Raw genomic sequence first — 20,608 nt, 5'->3', positions numbered from 1 at the left:
AAGGTATTAAGGAATAAACTAGGAACAAGAGTCTTCTAGTCTATAGATAATGTCTTCATAAGTGTGGACTTCATCAACCCAATGAATCTTTTCTAACTCTATGCTGTTTTCAAAAGTAGTACGCAGCTTGATCCGCTGGGGGATCATCAGAGTAATCTTGATTGTCGCCAGTACCTTGCATGTAATACGCTTCATCGGCTTGCGCTTCACTGTACTGCTCGTCATAATAATCTATACCTGCAGGATAATCTAACAAGAAAATATACAAAAAGGAATGAGTTTCGAAGAAACTCAGTAAGGCAAGTTAATCCATAACATCATTGATAACATGTGACAAAACATAACATGATGCAATGCAATATGAAACAAATAAAGTATGAATGCATCTAAACTCTATGTATGATGGTCTCTATGGTAGACATGCTTTAAGTCATAGCACCGTACTTCTTTGGGTAGGTCAGTCACTCCCCCTCAGCCATCCTGGCATCTTGGGTCTGCCGGGAAATTGGGTAAAGTCCTCATCAAACCATGGTAGGGGATTTAGTCAACACACTCTCTCACAACCATTTGGCATAAGTACCGGCGCATGTCAGGGAAAAGCCTAGCCCAATGCAAGTCATCTAGTCAGTTATATCATCTCAGTTTCAGATACGTCCATTCCTCCTCCCTGACAATCCTTTCCGGTATCCTTCGCACTAGAGTCAGCGTATCCTATGGCACCAACCAACTCGGAATACGGACTCATCAACCCTATCGGTTATCCACATATGGTAAACGGGAAGCTCTCATGTCCTCTCACGGGTTGGTTACCGGTCTTGAGCGCCCATGAGCCCAAGTCTAGCCATATGCAACCCTCCAATAAATGGCCCCCACAATATGATTCCCGTCCTCTCACGGGTTGGTTACCGGTCTTGAGCGCCCGTGAATCACATTGCTACCACGGGTCGTTCGGTCTCAATACCCTTCCGATTCGGGTATGATATAAAAGGGGTATATCCTAGCCAAACATTGCTAGACATCCCTAGGTATGACAACCAATGATTCGGGAAAGCGTCGATGGGCATCTTCGGAGAACATCCCATACTATTCCCTCCGATGTCCAAGGACAGAAGTGTCAAAAGGACACTCCCCAATCCCAAACCAAACTTAAGCAAACACATTCTCAGATCAGTCATGACATATACAACCAACAGTTCATCATATACAAGAGAATGTAAAAGCAAAATCAGATTAGGTAATAATAAGTAATTCATATAACATGAATAATGAAAAAGATAATATAAACAAGTGCTATTGTTCTCACAGTAAGAGATCAGAATTAAATTACAATAATAGTAAGTAATCTCATAGTTTCATAAGGTAGAAACCAGAGAACAAGCAATCTATGTAGTTAAGGAAATAACTGTCCTTACCTTGATTATCGAAGAAGATGATCCAAAGATCAAAGTGAGCAACTCCAAACTTAGCAAATAAACTCCTAATAACCATAGATACAACATTAGGAAAGATGCCTAAAAGATCAGAGAGCAAACGAATCAAATCGGGCGAAAAACAAAGCTACTGACTCCTTTGGTCGAGTGCTTGGTAGACTGGCCCAGTCGACCAAGCAGTCGACCAAGCAAGTCAGTACGGAATTGTACAGACTGCTTTGGCCATAACTTCCTCGTTTGAAGTCGGATTGATCCGAAATTCGAAGGGGAACTTCCTAGGATGTATTAGAATCATATGGGAAGATAAAAACATCAAATCATGGTAAAAAAATTGGGTTCTTGATTTAACCCAAGAAATTAGGGTTTCAACCTTTATGGCTCCCCAAGAAAGGTTATGATCACAGAATGAAAGGGAATTAATGATTTGCCAATTATAACAAGAAAATCATAGAAATTATAGTTTAGGTTAATAGAAACATTACCCATGAGGTTTCCCTCGCATGGGAGGTCACCAAAGTTTTCCAGAAATCAAGCAAGGGTTAGGGTTTCTAGAAAAATATACGGCCAGGGTTGAGATCATGATGGTGATCATAGATCTCAAAGAAACGAAGGAGATCACGAAGGGATGGTTGCAAGGATGCAGCATCTACTTCCTGATCTCAATCAAGAACAAGATCAAAGAAAAGAAATTCGCAATGTTGAAGCGATTACTAACCTTGAATTGTAAGAACAGCGATGGGAGGCTTCAGATCTGCAGAGGAGTCTTCGAAATCACCAGAGAGAGTTTCGGAGAGGTGTTCTCACGTTCACAAAGTGTTTAGGAGGCAGCCGTAACAAAGAAATACGAAGTAGGGTTTAAATAAAAGTGAAAAACCCTAAAATTACAAATTCTCGGATTTCACACTCCTTTGGTCGAGTGCTTGGTCAAGTGGCCCACTCGACCAAGGAGTCGACCAAGGCAGACAGTAAGGAATAATCAGGGATTTGGAGGATCAAATGGGCTTTAAACCTTATGGGCTTTTGCATACACATCAAGTGACATGTCAAGTGTAAGGAAATACCTCCAAACCAAGTCAGATAATACTCCAAGTCCTTCAACTAATCTCATCTTTAGACAGCTGCAGCTTCCTTTCCAAATCTACACAGACATCCAAGTATGGAACTCCATCAACAACATCCATGGGTTCAGAGTCAAACACCATGTCTTCTACTGAGATGGCCCATAGTTGGCTTCTTCCTTTACTCCGGGTCTTCGGACCTAAAAACAACCGGGTTACCGGGTCAAGGTCAGGGTCAGGTTAGGGCTGGGTTTCACATTCTCCCCCCCTTAAAAGAAATTTCATCCTCGAAATTGAGAGCGTACCTGAACTTCCAAAAAGTTGAGGAAATTTCTCCTTCATATCTTCTTCCTTCTCCCAAGAAGCTTCTTCAGGGGTATGGTTCTTCCAACGAATCTTTACGAAAGGGATGGTGCGATTCCGCAATTGCTTATCCTTCTTATCCAAAATTTCAGCTGGCTCTTCATCATAGGTCAGATCAGCACTAAGTCCTTCGGGGGCTTGCTGTAGAATATGATCCGGATTCTCAATGTATTTCCGAAGCATCGAGACATGAAACACATTGTGCACAGCAGCAATAGACGGAGGTAATGCCAATCGATAAGCAACAGGTCCAACTTTTTCCAAAATCTCAAAAGGTCCAATGTAACGAGGGCTAAGCTTTCCTTTAACATTGAATCTCATCACACCCTTCATAGGTGAAACCTTCAAGAAAACTTTCTCCCCAACTTGAAATTCCAAATCGGTCCTTCTCTTATCAGCATAAGATTTCTGTCTTGACTGAGCAGACTTAATCCTTTCTCTTATCATATCGACCATTGCGCTAGTAGCTTCAATCATCTCCGGACCTAAGACTTTTCTCTCTCCAGTCTCAGTCCAGTACAAGGGTGTCCTACATGTGTTACCGTACAAAGCCTTAAACGGAGCCATGCCTATAGTTGCTTGATAATTGTTGTTATAGGCAAACTCAACCAAAGCTAAGTGTTCATCCCAATTTCCACCCATATCCACTACACAAGATCTAAGCATATCTTCCAAAGTTTGAATCGTCCGCTCAGATTGTCCATCAGACTGTGGATGATGAGCTGTACTCAAGTTCAATTGGGTTCCCAAGGCTTTCTGCAAACTGTTCCAAAACCTTGAGGTGAACCTAGGATCACGATCAGACACAATACTCATTGGCACACCATGTAGACGAACCACATTATCCACATAAAGCCGAGCTAGCTTATCCAGAGTATAAGTGATCTTCATAGGAATGAAATGGGCTGATTTGGTCAACCTATCAACAATCACCCACACAGTGTCATTACCTTTACCTGTCCGAGGTAAGCTAGTCACAAAGTCCATAGAGATGTCTTCCCACTTCCAACTAGGGATAGGAAGAGGCTGAAGTAATCCAGATGGAGGTTGATGAACGGCTTTCACACGCTGGCAAGTCTCACACTTGGCAACAAAATCATCAACATCGGCCTTCAAACCAATCCACCAAAAATGTTCTCTTAAGTCTTTATACATCTTGGTGCTTCCAGGGTGTATCGTGAAGATCGACTGGTGTGCTTCCTTTAAAATTTCTTTCTTGATTCCTTCATCAGCAGGCACACAAAGTCTTCCTCTAAACAATAAGGCACCATCCATAGATATACCAAAGTCAGGATCCGAATCAGGATTCAAAGAAATCTTCTCGATCTTCTCCTTAAAATCCAGATCAGAACCTTGCAGAGCAACAATTTTGTCTCTAAGGGTGGATCTCGCCGTCATAGCAGACAAAACAACTTCCGAACCTTCAGGGACAACTTCCAAACCAAAATTGGAAATTGAAGACATCAGAGGTTGACTCAGAGCATTCAAGTCCAGTACTTTCTTCTGACTTTTCCTGCTAAGAGCGTCCGCAACCACATTCGCTTTACCAGGGTGATACTGAATGTCACAGTCATAATCAGAGACCAATTCCAACCATCTTCTTTGTCTCATATTTAACTCCTTTTGGGTAAAGAAGTACTTCAAACTTTTATGATCCGTGAAAATAGCGATCTTCTCACCATAGAGGTAATGTCTCCAAATCTTCAAAGCAAAGACAACAGCGGCAAGCTCTAAGTCATGAGTGGGGTAATTCCGCTCATAAACCTTCAATTGCCGGGAAGCATAGGCTACGACCTTACCATGTTGCATCAGAACGCAACCCAAACCAATCTTAGACGCATCAGTGTAGACTGTCAAACCACCGGAATTATCAGGTATAGTTAAAACCGGAGCACTTGTCAATCTAACCTTCAATTCTTGGAAATTCTTCTCACAAGCGTCAGACCAAACAAACTTCTCTTCCTTTCTAGTCAGCTTAGTCATAGGAGCAGCCAACCTAGAAAAATTCTCAATAAACCTTCTGTAGTAGCCTGCCAAACCAAGAAAACTTCTTATTTCCGTTACAGTCTTCGGTCTTTCCCAATCAGTAACTGCTTGTACCTTTTCGGGATCAACACGAATACCTTCAGCAGAAACCACATGGCCGAGGAATACCACACTCTTGAGGCAGAAATCACACTTGCTAAACTTAGCGTAAAGCTTCTTTTCTCTTAGTCTCCAAAATCTGCAAAGTGAAATCTAGATGCCTTGCATGCTCTTCTTCACTCTTCGAATAAATCAGGATATCGTCAATGAAGACTATCACAAACTTATCGAGCACATCGTGAAAGACTCGGTTCATGAGATCCATGAACACAGCAGGAGCATTAGTCAATCCGAAAGGCATAACTCGAAACTCAAAATGACCATACCTTGTTCTAAAAGCCGTCTTGAAAATATCACTTGACTTCACTTTCAATTGGTGATATCCAGACCTTAAATCAATCTTCGAGAACACTGCTGCACCCTTCAACTGATCAAAGAGATCATCAATTTGGGGCAACGGGTATCTATTCTTAATGGTCAACTTGTTCAACTCACGGTAATCAATGCACAGACGCATACTACCGTCCTTCTTCTTAACAAACAAGACAGGAGCTCCCCAAGGAAAAACACTAGGTCGAATGAAACTTCTATCCAAGAGTTCATTCAACTGCTTTTGCAACTCAACCAACTCAATGGGAGCCATTCTATATGGAGCCTTGGATACCGGGGCAGCACCAGGGATTAGATCAATAGAAAATTCCACTTCTCTATCAGGTGGCACGCCTGACAGATCTTCAGGAAAAACATCAATGAAGTCACATACAACGCCAACTTCTTCTACTTTCTTTCCTTTCTTAAATTTTCCTTTAGATGGCAAACCTTCAACTAATGCATAGACTTGCATCAATGCAGACAACGTCTTCTTACCAATTCTTCCTTTCTCACCTTGGAATTCAAACATTGAACTTCCACTAATCCGAAATTGAATTCTCTTCGAAGAACACAAAATTACAGCATTATGGGTAGTCAACCAATCAATACCCAAAATGACATCAAAATCCTTCATATCCAATAGTACAAAATTGGCTTCCAAATTCTTCCCACCAACCAAAATAGGACACTTAACTAATCCTTTATCTAGTTTCACAACAGGTCCAGTAGGAGTACAAATCGATAAACAACTAGATAAAATCTTAGGTTCCAAATCAATCTTCTTGATAAAAGCAGACGATATGAAAGAATGAGACGCACCCGTATCAAATAACACAAATGCAGGAATAGAAGCAACAATTAAAGTACCTGTAACCACTTCATGATTCGCATCCTGTTTAGTACTAGTATTACTGAACACTCTTCCAGAAGGAGGAACAGGAGCATTCTTCACTACAAGAGCAGACTGTTGAACAGACCTCTTCGGACAACCACGAGCAAAGTGACCAGGCTGCTTACAGAGAAAGCAAACAGGATTGCTAAGTCCAATAGAAACAGGTGCAACCGGAGGCTTCTGATCCAAAGGCCTAGGAATGGCATTCACGGGCCTAGCATTCACATTCAACGGCGGCCGATTCCCACCAAACTGACCAAACTGGCATGGTTGCTGAAATCCAGGTCTCTGACCTACACTCCTAGACTGAAAAGCAGGAGTAGGGTAAGGCGTAGGTCTCACAAAACGTCGATCAGTTCGATCCACAAATCCAGGATTCCTTGGCTGCCAGGGTCTTTGCACTCTAGCATTCTCTTTCTCAGTTTCTTCCAGCTTCTTGGCATTTTGCACCACCTGGGAATAACTTTCAATAGGCTGAATGGTGAGATATGCCCTGATTGCAGGTCGCAATCCCTTGAAAAATTTCTTCGCTTTGGCAATATCAACCTTCAAAGAGTCTGGAGCAAAGAAGTGAAGCTCTTCAAACTTCTGTTGGTATTCCAACACTGACAAAGATCCTTGAGTAAGAGCCATAAACTCAGCTTCCTTCGCATCCTTCACCACTTCCGGGAAGTAGTTCTTGCAAAAAGCTTCCTTGAACAAATCCCACGACACAACGCCAGCATGTAAACCTTCCAAAACAAGCCGGGTGGAAGTCCACCAAGCGTCAGCTTCATGTTGCAATTTCTGCTCGGCAAACAAAATCTTATGGGCTTCCATACATTGCAAATGACGAAAAGCTTTTTCCAACTCACGCAGCCACTTGTTAGGAAACAAGATATCTTTGGATACTCCAGTGAAGTTAGGAACTTGCATCTTCAGAAAACTCTCCATCAAACGAGTATGAGGAGTTCCAGCTAATCCACCCGCATTCAAAACTGCGGCATGAGGATTTCCATTGACACCAGCACGAGTCTCATTATGCAGAGTCATGAAACCGGTCAACATCTGGTTGAACTGAGCTGCTTGTTGCTGCATCATATTACCCATAATATTTGCAATATCACGAAAACTTCCGACATTCGGAGCACCGGGAACATCACGAGTACCTTGGTCACCAGTGTTAGTCTGCTGATCATGACCACCAATTGGTATCTCGTCACTTCCGTGACCACTGGATTCACCACAACCACTTCTTAACGTAACCATTCTGCAAAAACCAAAATGTCAAAAACACCGAATTTCGAGGTTTCAACATAATCCACAAGTCCAAATGATTAAGAATCTTAAATCATGCTTAAATACACCCATTTAGTCATCAAACAATAAATCATAGGACAAAAATCACATTTTTCCAAAATCCAACAGCACTTGGGGCTACTGGGTCCTTTGGTCGAGTGCTTGGTTGAGTGCCCAGTCGACCAAAGCTCACAGCACGCGAAAAATAGGTTTTAAGTGCCAAAAACCCATTCCAAACACACTTCAAACCTTGCACACTTGAGAGGGGACTCTAGAGGAGAGGTACTAAGGCATTCCTAAGTGTTTTCCAAGTAGTTTGGTGCTTCAACAACAACACTACAACACTCAACAACTTCACACAAGGTAAATCTTCATTCCCATCTCATTTTCATCTTTTAAATCTTGAAATTTATCCAAAAACCATGTGTTGCTTGTATCTAATGCTAGGAATCATGCTTAGGAACACTTAGAAACATGTTCCCTAGGTTTTTAGCACAATACCATGCTTAAACAACAAGTTCTACAACAATCTAGCACTTCTCATATCGCTTTCGTACCGAAATCGTTAACTTTAGAAAAACTTCGATTTCTCTCAAACCGCTTGGAGTTTTCGCACGAAATCAAATGCTACGCACTCAAAATGATACTGTGAATGTGAACATGTACTTTGATCTTACCAATTCCAAAATTTTCAAAAATCCAATTTGACCTAGAATGCAAAATCCCCAAATTCCTTCTTGCTGAATTTTCAACTTTAGACCAAGATTTTGATCGATTTTCTTCCAGTAAACTTCATAGACATGCAATTCCAAGTATTGCGCACATGCTAGTATGCTCAATTTACATTTTCCCCAAATTTCCAATTTTGATGAAAATTACGAAAATGCCCTTCTAGCAGAATTTTCGAAATAATACTAACATGCAATGTCTCTTATCTTTTCCAACAGACATCACACCATGCAGAGAGGTGGACGAGGCAGAGGCAGGATAGTTGGAGCTAGGCGAGGCAGAGGTAGAGTTCCAGCTCAGCCTAGAGCAGAGGTCAACCGACTCGATCTCTTCGACACACCACAGGCAGAGTTCCTGTACGAGGCATACTTCGAGTACTGCCACATGGAGTACGGGAGACTTCTTCACTTGCGAGAGCTTCGGGTCTTCCGGATCCGACAACGATTCGACACACAAGCATGGACTCATCTCTTCACAGCAGACTTACCCGTCTATCCTGAGCTAGTGAGGCTGTTCTTCAGCAACCTTACATCCGTCGAGGAGGCTAGAGGACAGGGTCGTCCTTTCAGACTCGTTATCGAGAGTAGGGTCAGAGAGACACAGATCCGCTTCTCCACTAGGGATCTGGCACACATTCTCCATGTACCACACTATCCACGACAGTGCTTATGGATACCTATCGGGGCAGAGATAGACCAATTCTTGATGCCATACGAGCTTCATGAGATATGCGCCACTCTCTGGGATGACACAGAGTGCTACCTTCGGCGAGACAGTGGACAGATGACTGATTCAGCTTGGATCACCAGTCGTATCGTCGGCCGAAACATCATGCCGAAGGCCGGACATCACAACCGGGTTTCTGTGATGGAGGCCGTAGTCATCTATCGCATCTACACGGATTTCAGATAGACCTGTCCTACATCATCCAGCAAGTCATGATAGATTTGGTGGCACGTCCTGGTATGAGGAACCTTTGCTTCGGGAGATTACTGACATTGATCTTCCGACACTTCGGGGTTAGTTTGGAGAATACAGAGGAGCTTACTAGATCATTGGGATATGCCATTGGGACTAGGACAATCAGGCAGATGAGGCTCACTCAGACTGTGAGATCTCCGGGTCCAAAAGGTGAGGAGGATACAGATGAGGATGAGGATGAGGTGGAGGCTCCAGCAGATGAGGGTGATGCTGGTCCAGATTTTGATGATCAAGCAGAGGATACAGAGATGCATGAGGCTATTCCTGAGCATCATGAGATTCCCGTGTCACCACACTTCGAGACAGGGAGGCCCTTCACATTCGGTTCCAGAGACTACTGATTTAGGTGCTCAGATGAGATTGATGACTTCCATGCTAGAGAGGATGGAGGTCAGACAGGAGCAGATATATGAGAGGATGGAGTCACGGCAAGATAGGATAGAGTCACAGATTACTCAGATGGCCGAGGACTTCAGAGCATACAGAGATCAGAGGAGATCACCTAGATAGATTGTACTTAGGATTTCCCTTTATGCTTTTCAGATGTAAACTTTTTTTTTTAAAGTTAATGAAGTTCTTTTTGTTTCACTTTATTATTGTGTGTTATGCACTTTTCTTTTATTGCTTATATGATATTTGTTCAAATATAATTATTGTGCATTATTCAGAAGTATTCAGTTATGCTTCATTAAACAAGTTTCTAATCCAAGTGTTCTATTATTCACTTCTAAGAGTAGATGAGTCACTTCTGGATCTATGACTCAGGAATGTTTTGTTATTGTTTTCTGTGGTTAGGATTTCCTTGAACTTTGGGCTCTGATACCACTCTGTCACATCCCCCCAGCCGGTACCCTAACTGGCATACCCGGGAGTGTGATCCACAGCCTCGAAAATCAAGTATCGAGGAAATCATCCTCCCACATATTCAATAACATAATCATAAACAAGAAATAATCAAGGTTTAAATATTATAAACAAAGGTTTAACTCAAGAAATGAATAAATAATATAATCAGAGTGCGGAAAATGATACCAGATATCCGAAGATATCAAAAGAAGTAAAGTGAGGCGGAAACTCACTCCACAAACATAGCGGAACGCAATATGAAAGTCAAAAAGGAAATTACAACTGAAACAAATGTATTAAGAAATAAACTAGGAACAAGAGTCTTCTAGTCTATAGATAACGTCTTCATAAGTGTGGACTTCATCAACCCAATGAATCTTTTCTAACTCTATGCTGTTTTCAAAAGTAGTACGCAGCTTGATCCGCAGGGGAATCATCAGAGTAATCTTGATCGTCGCCAGTACCTTGCGTGTAATACGCTTCATCGGCTTGCGCTTCATTCGTCTTGCTCGTCATAATAATCTGTACTGCAGGATAATCTAACAAGAAAATATACAAAAAGGAATGAGTTTCGAGAAACTCGGTAAGGCAAGTTAATCCATAACATCATGCATAACATGTGACAAAACATATGAATGCATCTAAACTCTATGTATGCTGGTCTCTATGGTAGACATGCTTTAAGTCATAGCACCGTACTTCTTTGGGTAGGTCAGTCACTCCCCCTCAGCCATCCTGGCATCTTGGGTCTGCCGGGAAATTGGGTAAAGTCCTCATCAAACCATGGTAGGGGATTTAGTCAACACACTCTCTCACAACCATTTGGCATAAGTACCGGCGCATGTCAGGGAAAAGCCTAGCCCAATGTAAGTCATCTAGTCAGTTATATCATCTCAGTTTCAGATACATCCATTCCTCCTCCCTGACAATCCTTTCCGGTATCCTTCGCACTAGAGTCAGCATATCCTATAGCACTGACCAACTCGGAATACGGACTCATCAACCCTATCGGTTATCCACATATGGTAAACGGGAAGCTCTCATGTCCTCTCACGGGTTGGTTACCGGTCTTGAGCGCCCATGAGCCCAAGTCTAGCCATATGCAACCCTCCAATAAATGGCCCCCACAATATGATTCCCGTCCTCTCACGGGTTGGTTACCGGTCTTGAGCGCCCTAAATCACATTGCTACCATGGGTCGTTCGGTCTCAATACCCTTCTGATTCGGGTATGATATAAAAGGGATATATCCTAGCCAAACACTGCTAGACATCCCTAGGTATGACAACCAATGATTCGGGAAAGCGTCGATGGGCATCTTCGGAGAACATCCCATACTATTCCCTCCGATGTCCAAGGACAGAAGTGTCAAAAGGACACTCCCCAATCCCAAACCAAACTTAAGCAAACACATTCTCAGATCAGTCATGACATATACAACCAACAGTTCATCATATACAAGAGAATGTAAAAGCAAAATCAGATTAGGTAATAATAAGTAATTCATATAACATGAATAATGAAAAAGATAATATAAACAAGTGCTACTGTTCTCACAATAAGAGATCAGAATTAAATTACAATAATAGTAAGTAATCTCATAGTTTCATAAGGTAGAAACCAGAGAACAAGCAATCTATGTAGTTAAGGAAATAATTGTCCTTACCTTGATTATCGAAGAAGATGATCCAAAGATCAAAGTGAGCAACTCCAAACTTAGCAAATAAACTCCTAATAACCATAGATACAACATTAGGAAAGATGCCTAAAAGATCAGAGAGCAAACGAATCAAATCGGGCGAAAAACAAAGCTACTGACTCCTTTGGTCGAGTGCTTGGTAGACTGGCCCAGTCGACCAAGAAGTCGACCAAGCAAGTCAGTACGGAATTGTACAGACTGCTTTGGCCATAACTTCCTCGTTTGAAGTCGGATTGATCCGAAATTCGAAGGGGAACTTCCTAGGATGTATTAGAATCATATGGGAAGATAAAAACATCAAATCATGGTAAAAAAATTGGGTTCTTGATTTAACCCAAGAAATTAGGGTTTCAACCTTTATGGCTCCCCAAGAAAGGTTATGATCACAGAATGAAAGGGAATTAATGATTTGCCAATTATAACAAGAAAATCATAGAAATTATAGTTTAGGTTAATAGAAACATTACCCATGAGGTTTCCCTCGCATGGGAGGTCACCAAAGTTTTCCAAAAATCAAGCAAGGGTTAGGGTTTCTAGAAAAATATACGGCCAGGGTTGAGATCATGATGGTGATCATAGATCTCAAAGAAACGAAGGAGATCACGAAGGGATGGTTGCAAGGATGCAGCATCTACTTCCTGATCTCAATTAAGAACAAGATCGAAGAAAAGAAATTCGCAATGTTGAAGCGATTACTAACCTTGAATTGTAAGAACAGCGATGGGAGGCTTCAGATCTGCAGAGGAGTCTTCGAAATCACCAGAGAGAGTTTCGGAGAGGTGTTTCTCACGTTCACAAAGTGTGTAGGAGGCAGCCATAACAAAGAAATACGAAGTAGGGTTTAAATAAAAGTGAAAAACCCTAAAATTACAAATTCTCGGATTTCACACTCCTTTGGTCGAGTGCTTGGTCGAGTGGCCCACTCGACCAAGGAGTCGACCAAGGCAGACAGTAAGGAATAATCAGGGATTTGGAGGATCAAATGGGCTTTAAACCTTATGGGCTTTTGCATACACATCAAGTGACATGTCAAGTGTAAGGAAATACCTCCAAACCAAGTCAGATAATACTCCAAGTCCTTCAACTAATCTCATCTTTAGACAGCTGCAGCTTCCTTTCCAAATCTACACAGACATCCAAGTATGGAACTCCATCAACAACATCCATGGGTTCAGAGTCAAACACCATGTCTTCTACTAAGATGGCCCATAGTTGGCTTCTTCCTTTACTCCGGGTCTTCGGACCTAAAAACAACCGGGTTACCGGGTCAAGGTCAAGGTCAGGTTAGGGCTGGGTTTCACAGGCTTCCTGAGAACTATGGTAGAATGATATTCTGACCGTTGGATATGAAAAGCTAGGTGCCACGACCATTCCCTTCAAATCTCACTTCATTCCGGCAACGTATCACCGTCGGATTCGCCGGATAAACCAGAAAAATCTCCTTTTTCCTTTTCTTCTCCCTCTCCGGCTCTCTCTCCCTCTTTTTCACTTTTTTATCTCTCTCCTCTTATGTGGCTTTTTCTTCTTCTCTTTTCTTCTGTTATCTTTCTTGTGTGGCAACCATATATATAGGAGAGTGAGGCGGCATTGCTACACTTAAAGTTGGGCCCCACATGGCTTTAATGGGCCATGGGCCGGACCCAACAGTTTCAAACTGCCGTTATATTTTGAATGATGGCACCTCTATCTATTTTTGGCTTGATGATTGGTTAGGGATGGGATGCAATCTTGAGGAGGCTACAGTTCAACAGGTCCCTAATAATTTGAAATGGGAGGTAGTGGCAAAGTTTGTCAATTCGAAGGGTGAATGGAGTTGGGAGATTCTTGATAATTATCTTAATGCTCAATCAATGGAGAGGATTTCTACTACTGTTCCTCTTTCGGTGATTGGAGGTTGTGATGTGGTTGCTTGGAAGCCAACGGAGGATGGCATTTTTACTCTTCGGTCAGCTTATGATATCCTAGTGGGAGATGGCCAAGTGGTGAGAAGTGTGGGAAATGATTGACTATGGGAAGTTGTCTTGACGCTTCAAGTGCCTATGAGGATTTCCTATTTCCTCTGGTTAGTGATTCATGGTAGGCTCCTTACTAAAACTCAGTTAAAATACTTGCATCTTTCTTCACATGACAGGTGTAGTTTTTGCATGGTTGGTGTTGAAGATACTCTACATGTTTTACGAAATTATGGTTTTGCTAAAGTTGTGTGGTGGGAGATGTTATCGGAGGCACAAAGGGAGTTTTTTTCAGTGTTAATTTTGAGGAATGGATTACTCTCAATCTTGTTGGTGCGATGACACAAACTAAAGATGGTTGGGATCGTCTTTTTGCTTGCACAGTGTCCTTGCTCTAGTTTTGGAGGAATAAAGACTTGCATGAGCATGACTTTATTAGGCCGGTTAATGGGCAAAGGTTGGCTTTAGATTATGGGGAACCTGTGATGGAGGCTTGGGACACATGCTCTCGGACTATAGGGATCAAAGGTGCTATTGTGAAAGGGAGGTGGCGTCCACCACCAGCTGGGTGGATAAAATTAAATGTCGATGCTCCTGTGAGTAAGAGAGCAAACCACGGAATGGTGGGAGGTGTTTTCCGTAATTCACAAGGTCAATTCATGGGAGGGTACCCTCTTGGAGTGTTCTTGAGTTGGAGTTGAGAACTATTTGGGATGGCCTATGTGTGGCTAAGGAAATGAGTTTCATGCCTCTTCATTTGGAGTCGGACTCCTTGAAGGCTGTGAATCTTTTGGCCTCTGGATGCGTGAATCGGGGTAGATTTGACAGGCTAATAGATGAGATTGGCTTGGTGCTTGATGGTGTGGATTGCATTAAGTGTTGTCACGTGGGACGTGGTGCAAATAAGACTACCGATTGGATGTCTAAAATGACACTTAGTCCTGAGTGTTCTTCGATGTTCATTCAGAATGCTCCCTCAACTTTGGAGAAGATTCTCATGGTGGATTGTATTTCTTGTCGTTCTTAGTGCTCTTCTTGGGTCATTGACCCCGTTTAGTGTTAAAAAAAAGAAAGCTTTAAGTTCTAGTGAGGCATTAGGAATTCTGGCATTAGAAAGAAAACAAGATATGTGAATGGGTTAGCTTTAAGTTCTAGTAAGGCATTAGGAATCTTGGCATTAGAAAGAAAACAAAATATGTAAATGGGTTATTTTGGCCATTAAATAACTTAAAGGGTATTTTAGTCCTTTCAGGCTTGAAATTCAAAAGCACTTAACGGTTGGTGACAGTGTTAGTCTGCTTGGGACCCAAATTTATTTGTACTAAGGGGACCCAATATTAGTTTATATTCTACCAAGAGGACCCATGTGTAATAACCTCTTATTCTTTAAAACCTAAAATGATAAGAATATAGAAAGAGATAAATTTGGTTTCCATTGGATCTTTTAAAAGAGAATAATATCGTTTTTTGATTTCTTAATTCAGATGATGGACAAAATTAACATTATACATACTAAGGGCGACATTTCAACCTGTTCGCTGGGGAATTCTGAAAATATCGAGAGATTTAAAATTTTAAAATTTGAAATTTTCACATTAACTACTCTCTCTCTCTCTCTCCTTATTGAAATATCTATGCGACCTAGGAATCTGGGATTCTTTTATTTATTTATTTCCTTTCTCTCATTTAAAATTCCTTTATGGCTTTCTCGCATTAACTATTCTCTCATTTAACTATTTCAGTATTTCTTTCCTTTCTCTTTCTCTGCGGAACGGAAGCGGCCGGAAACCATGGCAGACAGACCTCTCATCCCTACGATCTCTGATGACTGGTCTCTCTCTTGGTCTCTCCCACTACAGATCTCTCTCGGACACTCTCACGAGTCACGACTCTCTCCCGTTCTCTTTTCTCTGATCTCTCCTCTCTCTCGGTCTCTCCCACAGTCCCACTGCACTGTAGATCTCTCTCTACAACGCTCTTGGACTCTCCTCCACAGTAGATTTCATCATCGATTTTGTTTGAGTTTTTCTCAAAAAATCGATCGAAATATCGCTGGTGTCGCCGGGCACCGACACGGCGACACCCGACGACATTTCGGACCATGGTCTTAACACAGTTAAAAGTAAAAAAGACAATAGTAATTTCATTCAATAGACGAGCAACAGTAGTTATTTGCACCCAAAAAAAAAAAAAAAAAGCAACAGTAGTTATCTCTATAAAATGATTCTCCAAAAAAAAAATTACTGGTTGAAATTGAAAATCACCAAACTTCCATGTCCCATCACATTATTTTAGAAAGATATTGAATCCCTGGCCTTTTTCTAGTCTCTATCAAGGAATAAAGACGCAATGGACCAATATAGTCGTACAAATATAAATGAATTAAAGCTTCCCATCCCTAAGTCGATATAGGGAGGGACCCTCATTCCAAATTTTTCCTATTCTTTCCCTGTCAATCAGGTTGTGAACATGCCAAAGTGAATATTAGGTTTTTCGACTTAGCTATGACCATTTGGGTTGACATGTAAATAGAACATACAAATATGAATGCAAGTTTGCCCTGATGACCAAAACCCAACCTAAGCTCATATGGATGTTGTGTAAAACATTTAGCCCCGAGCATGGGTTAGGAGAGGTTCAAGGTATCCTAATTAGGAACAAGGCTGAGTCAACTAAGGCTTTATTTATTTATTATTTTTTTTTTGTTTTTATCAATTATCATTCTCAATTATGGGGTTTTTTCATTATTTTAAGTTGTTTGATATCTATTATCAGTTTTATATTTATTTAAAATAATAGAATAACTTTCAAAATCTATAATGAATTTTTTTGTCTATTATGAACTATAGTGAAAATATCATTTTTTTCATTTTATGCACAAGTTTATTTAAAATTTTATAGTTAAGATGAAGGTAAAGTAATCAATACATATTTTTTTTTTATAAAAACTATACTTTTTCTCTATTTTATCACTTGCTCACCATTATTTACTAACAAGTTTTTATTTTGACACTAAACTTATTTTTCATTCCATTATTTATTTTCAACAAAATTCACTAAACCATTTTTCATTCTTGACAAATAATAAATTCTTATACTTATTTCTTTTAAATGGGCATAATAGAGAATGAGAATTGATACAAATTTTTATTGCGAGGTGTTTCTTTGCATTTGTGCCAAGCATAACGTCTACCAAAAAAACAAAATCGTACTCCTACTGTCCTACATATTAAAGGCATGCATGAATCATGATATGAGAAATTCGCACCTCAATTGGTAGGCAAAATCACAGTCAACAACCTTCAATCAAGTAGCTTTACTCTTGCGCCCTTAAATGGTATAAGAGTAAAAGGAGGTTTCTCGTCAAATAGAACATGGTATATGAACATGAGGCCCTGAGGCCTGAGGGAAATAGCAAATCATCATTGTAAAGGTATTTCAAATACGTCGTCTTTGAAAGTAATATTGTGGTTTGTTTTTCTTTGATAGTGATGTTTGTGTCATACTGTAATTATCCTTAGACCTTGAAGGAAATTTATGATTACATACATTTTAATAAAAGATAGCAATGTCTTGATACGAAATCTTGTTCGTCATTTCTTTTAAATTCCTGCAAAATACATACACGACCTTGGAGGAATCGAGGTACATCTCCGACGAATAAGTCAGTACCAATGAAATATAATCACAACTATTCAATAGAGAATTCAAGTAAATTGATCAAACAAAATATGAATACTTACTTCTTTATGCCTACTTAAAGCGCTTATATAATATAAGATATTAGAATTAAATTTGGAGTATAACTCTAGGAAGAGTTGTGTACCTGACTCCTCCCTCCTTAGGGATGGTTTATCGTAAAACCTCACTTCCTCAAAACCTAACAAAATGTCTGAGAATGGTTTATTTGAAAGAAGAAAAAAAAATGAAAATAAAAATAATAAGTCTGAGAGCAAGAGGCGACCTGATTAAGGGTATTTTCGGTATTTCGTCTATATATTGACTACTTCAGTTTCGTGAGTTTCGAGAATTTTAAATTCAAGAGAGACAAAAAACGGCGCCTCTCGCCCGCAAAAGAAACGGCTTTTGGCTCCGGAAATCCCGCTGAAAATGAGCGGGAAAGCATATAAGTGGATAAACACGTGCCACGTGTCATCAAACTATGGCGTATCATTAATAGTTATGACTTATGAGATTACCACCTTCTGCACTGTTGCTGGCGTTTCGCAATAATGGCCCCACTAAGGAATCCAAGACCAGAATCCAACGGTCAGTCCATCACAAATCAAACGACGCGTTGTCATCATATCCGTTGTCCGATTAACCACGATCGGACAGCAGAGACCGCACATTTCTTCCCGCCCAAGCGTAGGACCAGCTCTATATACGGGAATATGCATAGCCAGTACAGAATTTCCCCTCCTTTCTCTTTTCACTCCCTTTGCCGCTCGAAATTATAGCCGCCATCACATGCTCTGTAAACTTTCATCGCTTCGGATTCGATTCAGATTTTGGAGTTCAATTCATAAAACCTTCGTTTCTTCTTCGTTTTATCCGCGAAATTTGGCCGGAATTGGTTGCAGTCACTGGAAATGGTGATTTTCTTGGCTTCTCTGTGCTTGAATCTTTACTTCTACTCAAGTTCTCGTTTTTTTCTTTATAAAATTTAGGGTTTTTTGGATGAAATTAAGGATCTTCAGTTGTAATAATTGGATTGTTGGAATTGCAGGTTGGGTACGCGATTAATTTGAAAAAGAAGAAGAAGAGGGCACCGGAGTGGCTTGGACCATTACTGAAGAGCAAATTTTTTGGTTCTTGTGTAATTCACGAAGAACTCCGGAAAAATGAGAAGAATCTATTCTGTATAGACTGTAACCGATGTATCTGCCAGCACTGTGTCTCTTCATCTGCTCACTATCTTCATGTGCTGCTTCAGATTCGTCGATATGTTTATCATGATGTGGTTCGTCTCCATGATATGCAGAAGCACATAGATTGTTCCAAAGTTCAGGTTCGAAATTGTGAATTTAATTTCTACTCCTTCATAAATTTTCTTCACAATTTTCTTAAATTGATTAAATTCTGTGGTTCCACAGACCTATCTGATAAATCAGGCGAAAGTGATTTTTCTGAATCCTCGTCCGCAACTGAAACCATCAAAGACAAACAGTGGAGCAGCTTGTGAAGTTTGTGAGAGAAGCTTACAAGAGCCTAACCGATATTGCTCAATTGCTTGCAAGGTAATCCCAGTTCCTAATTTCTATTTTTGATCACAATCGCCTTAAATTCTTAGTTCCCAGAAGAGTAAAAAGCTTGAAATTTGGCTTCTTTTATTTTACTGGGCAGATTTCAGGAGTTGCAGAGAAAGGAAACAGAGATTATCCATTTATGCCGTTTCAAATTCCAGAATTTAATGATTTACCCATGAAAGAAAATCATCAAGATGAAGATTCTGTGGTGGAATCTAGTGAAGAGAAGGAGAATTACCAACCTAGTTCTATTCCAGCATTAAAGCCAAAGAAGAAATTAAGCAAGAGAAAGGGAATTCCTCACAGAGCTCCCTTCTATTGAGTTCTCAACCTCTCAACCTGCACATTCAATCTCTTTCTTAATTGTTGGTAATAGTAGATGTTATTAGAATAATAATATCATATTTTATTTGTTTAAAAAAGAAGGAAAATTTTGGTGCTATAATTAAAGAAAAAGGGAAAGGAAAAGGGAGAAAGGGAGAATGGAAAAATCATCTGAATACATAGCTCTCCTTATCTTTAATTGATTGTGATTCTTGTACAGCATAAGAATTAAGGAGAATGGTGGACCTTCATGCACCCTCTTCAGCTGCATGGATTCATCACATATTCTTCTTTTGCTATCTTTTCTATCTGATGTTACTATTTCTGTGGGTTGGAGATTATTCAGTATTATTACATTTTGGGTGGAATTTTTTTTTTGTATCTGATGATGATAAATGTCACATTGCAATAGAAATGCAACTATTCCTTCTTTATTTATCATTTTCTTAGAATATAATAAACAACAGTTGTTTTGTTCTTGATTGGGTTAGAGCGGCTAACTATAGAGGATTTTTTGTTTTTGGGTGGATTTTTATTTTCTTTGTTTTTGGTGGTCTCCTCATGGAGTGATGGAGACATGGAGTTCCTGTGCAGCATTTCATGGTTAAGTTGTATCACATACATCTCTGCTAGGTAATTTCATCATTGGATGAATACGGCATAATGAGATTTTCACACTTTATTATCATGGAGGTTTCTTTATAGGAAAGTGTATGTGATTAAATTATTTTTGTCTCAAACTGAAATGCATACAAGGTGGAAGCCATGAGCTACTTAAAAGAAGAGATCCCAGTCAACTAACCTGGGATCATCAAACTGTTTGCTCAAACTAGTAAGCTCTAGAAGAAGTACCGATCGGTGGGATCATTCAAAGGTTAATTCAAACTCACACAAGGAATTAACGAGTTCAACCCTCATGAAAGGTGAGATATCTACTCAAAATTCTTTTTACCCTTTGAATTTTATAATCTATTGAATAATTCAATATGAGATTGATTAGTCAATAATTAAAATTATTATACGATGAATAATTCAATTATAGCGTGAAGTAAAGATATTGGTACAATTTGTTGACAAAAATTATTGAGGCAAGACTGCATAAGGAAAATATCCCCGTCTACTCTACTTGTAGAAAAGTCTTCACACCGCATTTGCCCTTATTCTGTACGAATAATTTAGAATTTTGTTGACCATAAAAAGTGATTAAAAGTGAGGTAGGTGGTTGTGTGGGAAGGAGAAGATTAAAAGGTGGGATTGTGCTAATCTTTGTCTGGTTGGGTTTGTTGGTTGGATGGACCCACTTGTTTTTCTCATTTACGTCTTCATGTGTTACTAATTGTCTTTAATAGT

The 20,608-nt window shown here is 40.1% G+C and overlaps 1 protein-coding gene across 1 annotated transcript; it reads left to right on the top strand.

Moving 5' to 3' along the window:
- Positions 1-18,117: 18,117 nt before the first annotated feature.
- On the top strand, positions 18,118-19,750 carry LOC149010869 (PLATZ transcription factor family protein). The gene is made up of 4 exons (XM_089163737.1): positions 18,118-18,280; positions 18,415-18,696; positions 18,782-18,925; positions 19,032-19,750. The coding sequence occupies exons 1-4, from the start codon at positions 18,278-18,280 to the stop codon at positions 19,254-19,256; spliced, it is 654 nt and encodes a 217-aa protein (XP_089019863.1). The 5' UTR covers positions 18,118-18,277; the 3' UTR covers positions 19,257-19,750.
- The last annotated feature ends 858 nt before the right edge of the window (positions 19,751-20,608 follow it).

This window comes from Hakea prostrata, chromosome 7 (genome assembly GCF_041222555.1).
Source record: "Hakea prostrata isolate BN-2017 chromosome 7, UWA_Hpros_2, whole genome shotgun sequence".
Lineage (NCBI taxonomy): Eukaryota > Viridiplantae > Streptophyta > Magnoliopsida > Proteales > Proteaceae > Hakea > Hakea prostrata.
The sequence above is the reverse complement of the archived record's forward strand: the minus strand, read 5'-3'. Positions and strand labels throughout refer to the sequence as shown.

Bases quoted from the DNA above. Each gene is read 5' to 3' on its own strand.
- LOC149010869 (XM_089163737.1), top strand. The intron at 18,697-18,781 runs GTTCGAAATTGT...GTGGTTCCACAG, and splicing joins TAGATTGTTCCAAAGTTCAG to ACCTATCTGATAAATCAGGC. The intron at 18,926-19,031 runs GTAATCCCAGTT...TTTACTGGGCAG, and splicing joins ATTGCTCAATTGCTTGCAAG to ATTTCAGGAGTTGCAGAGAA.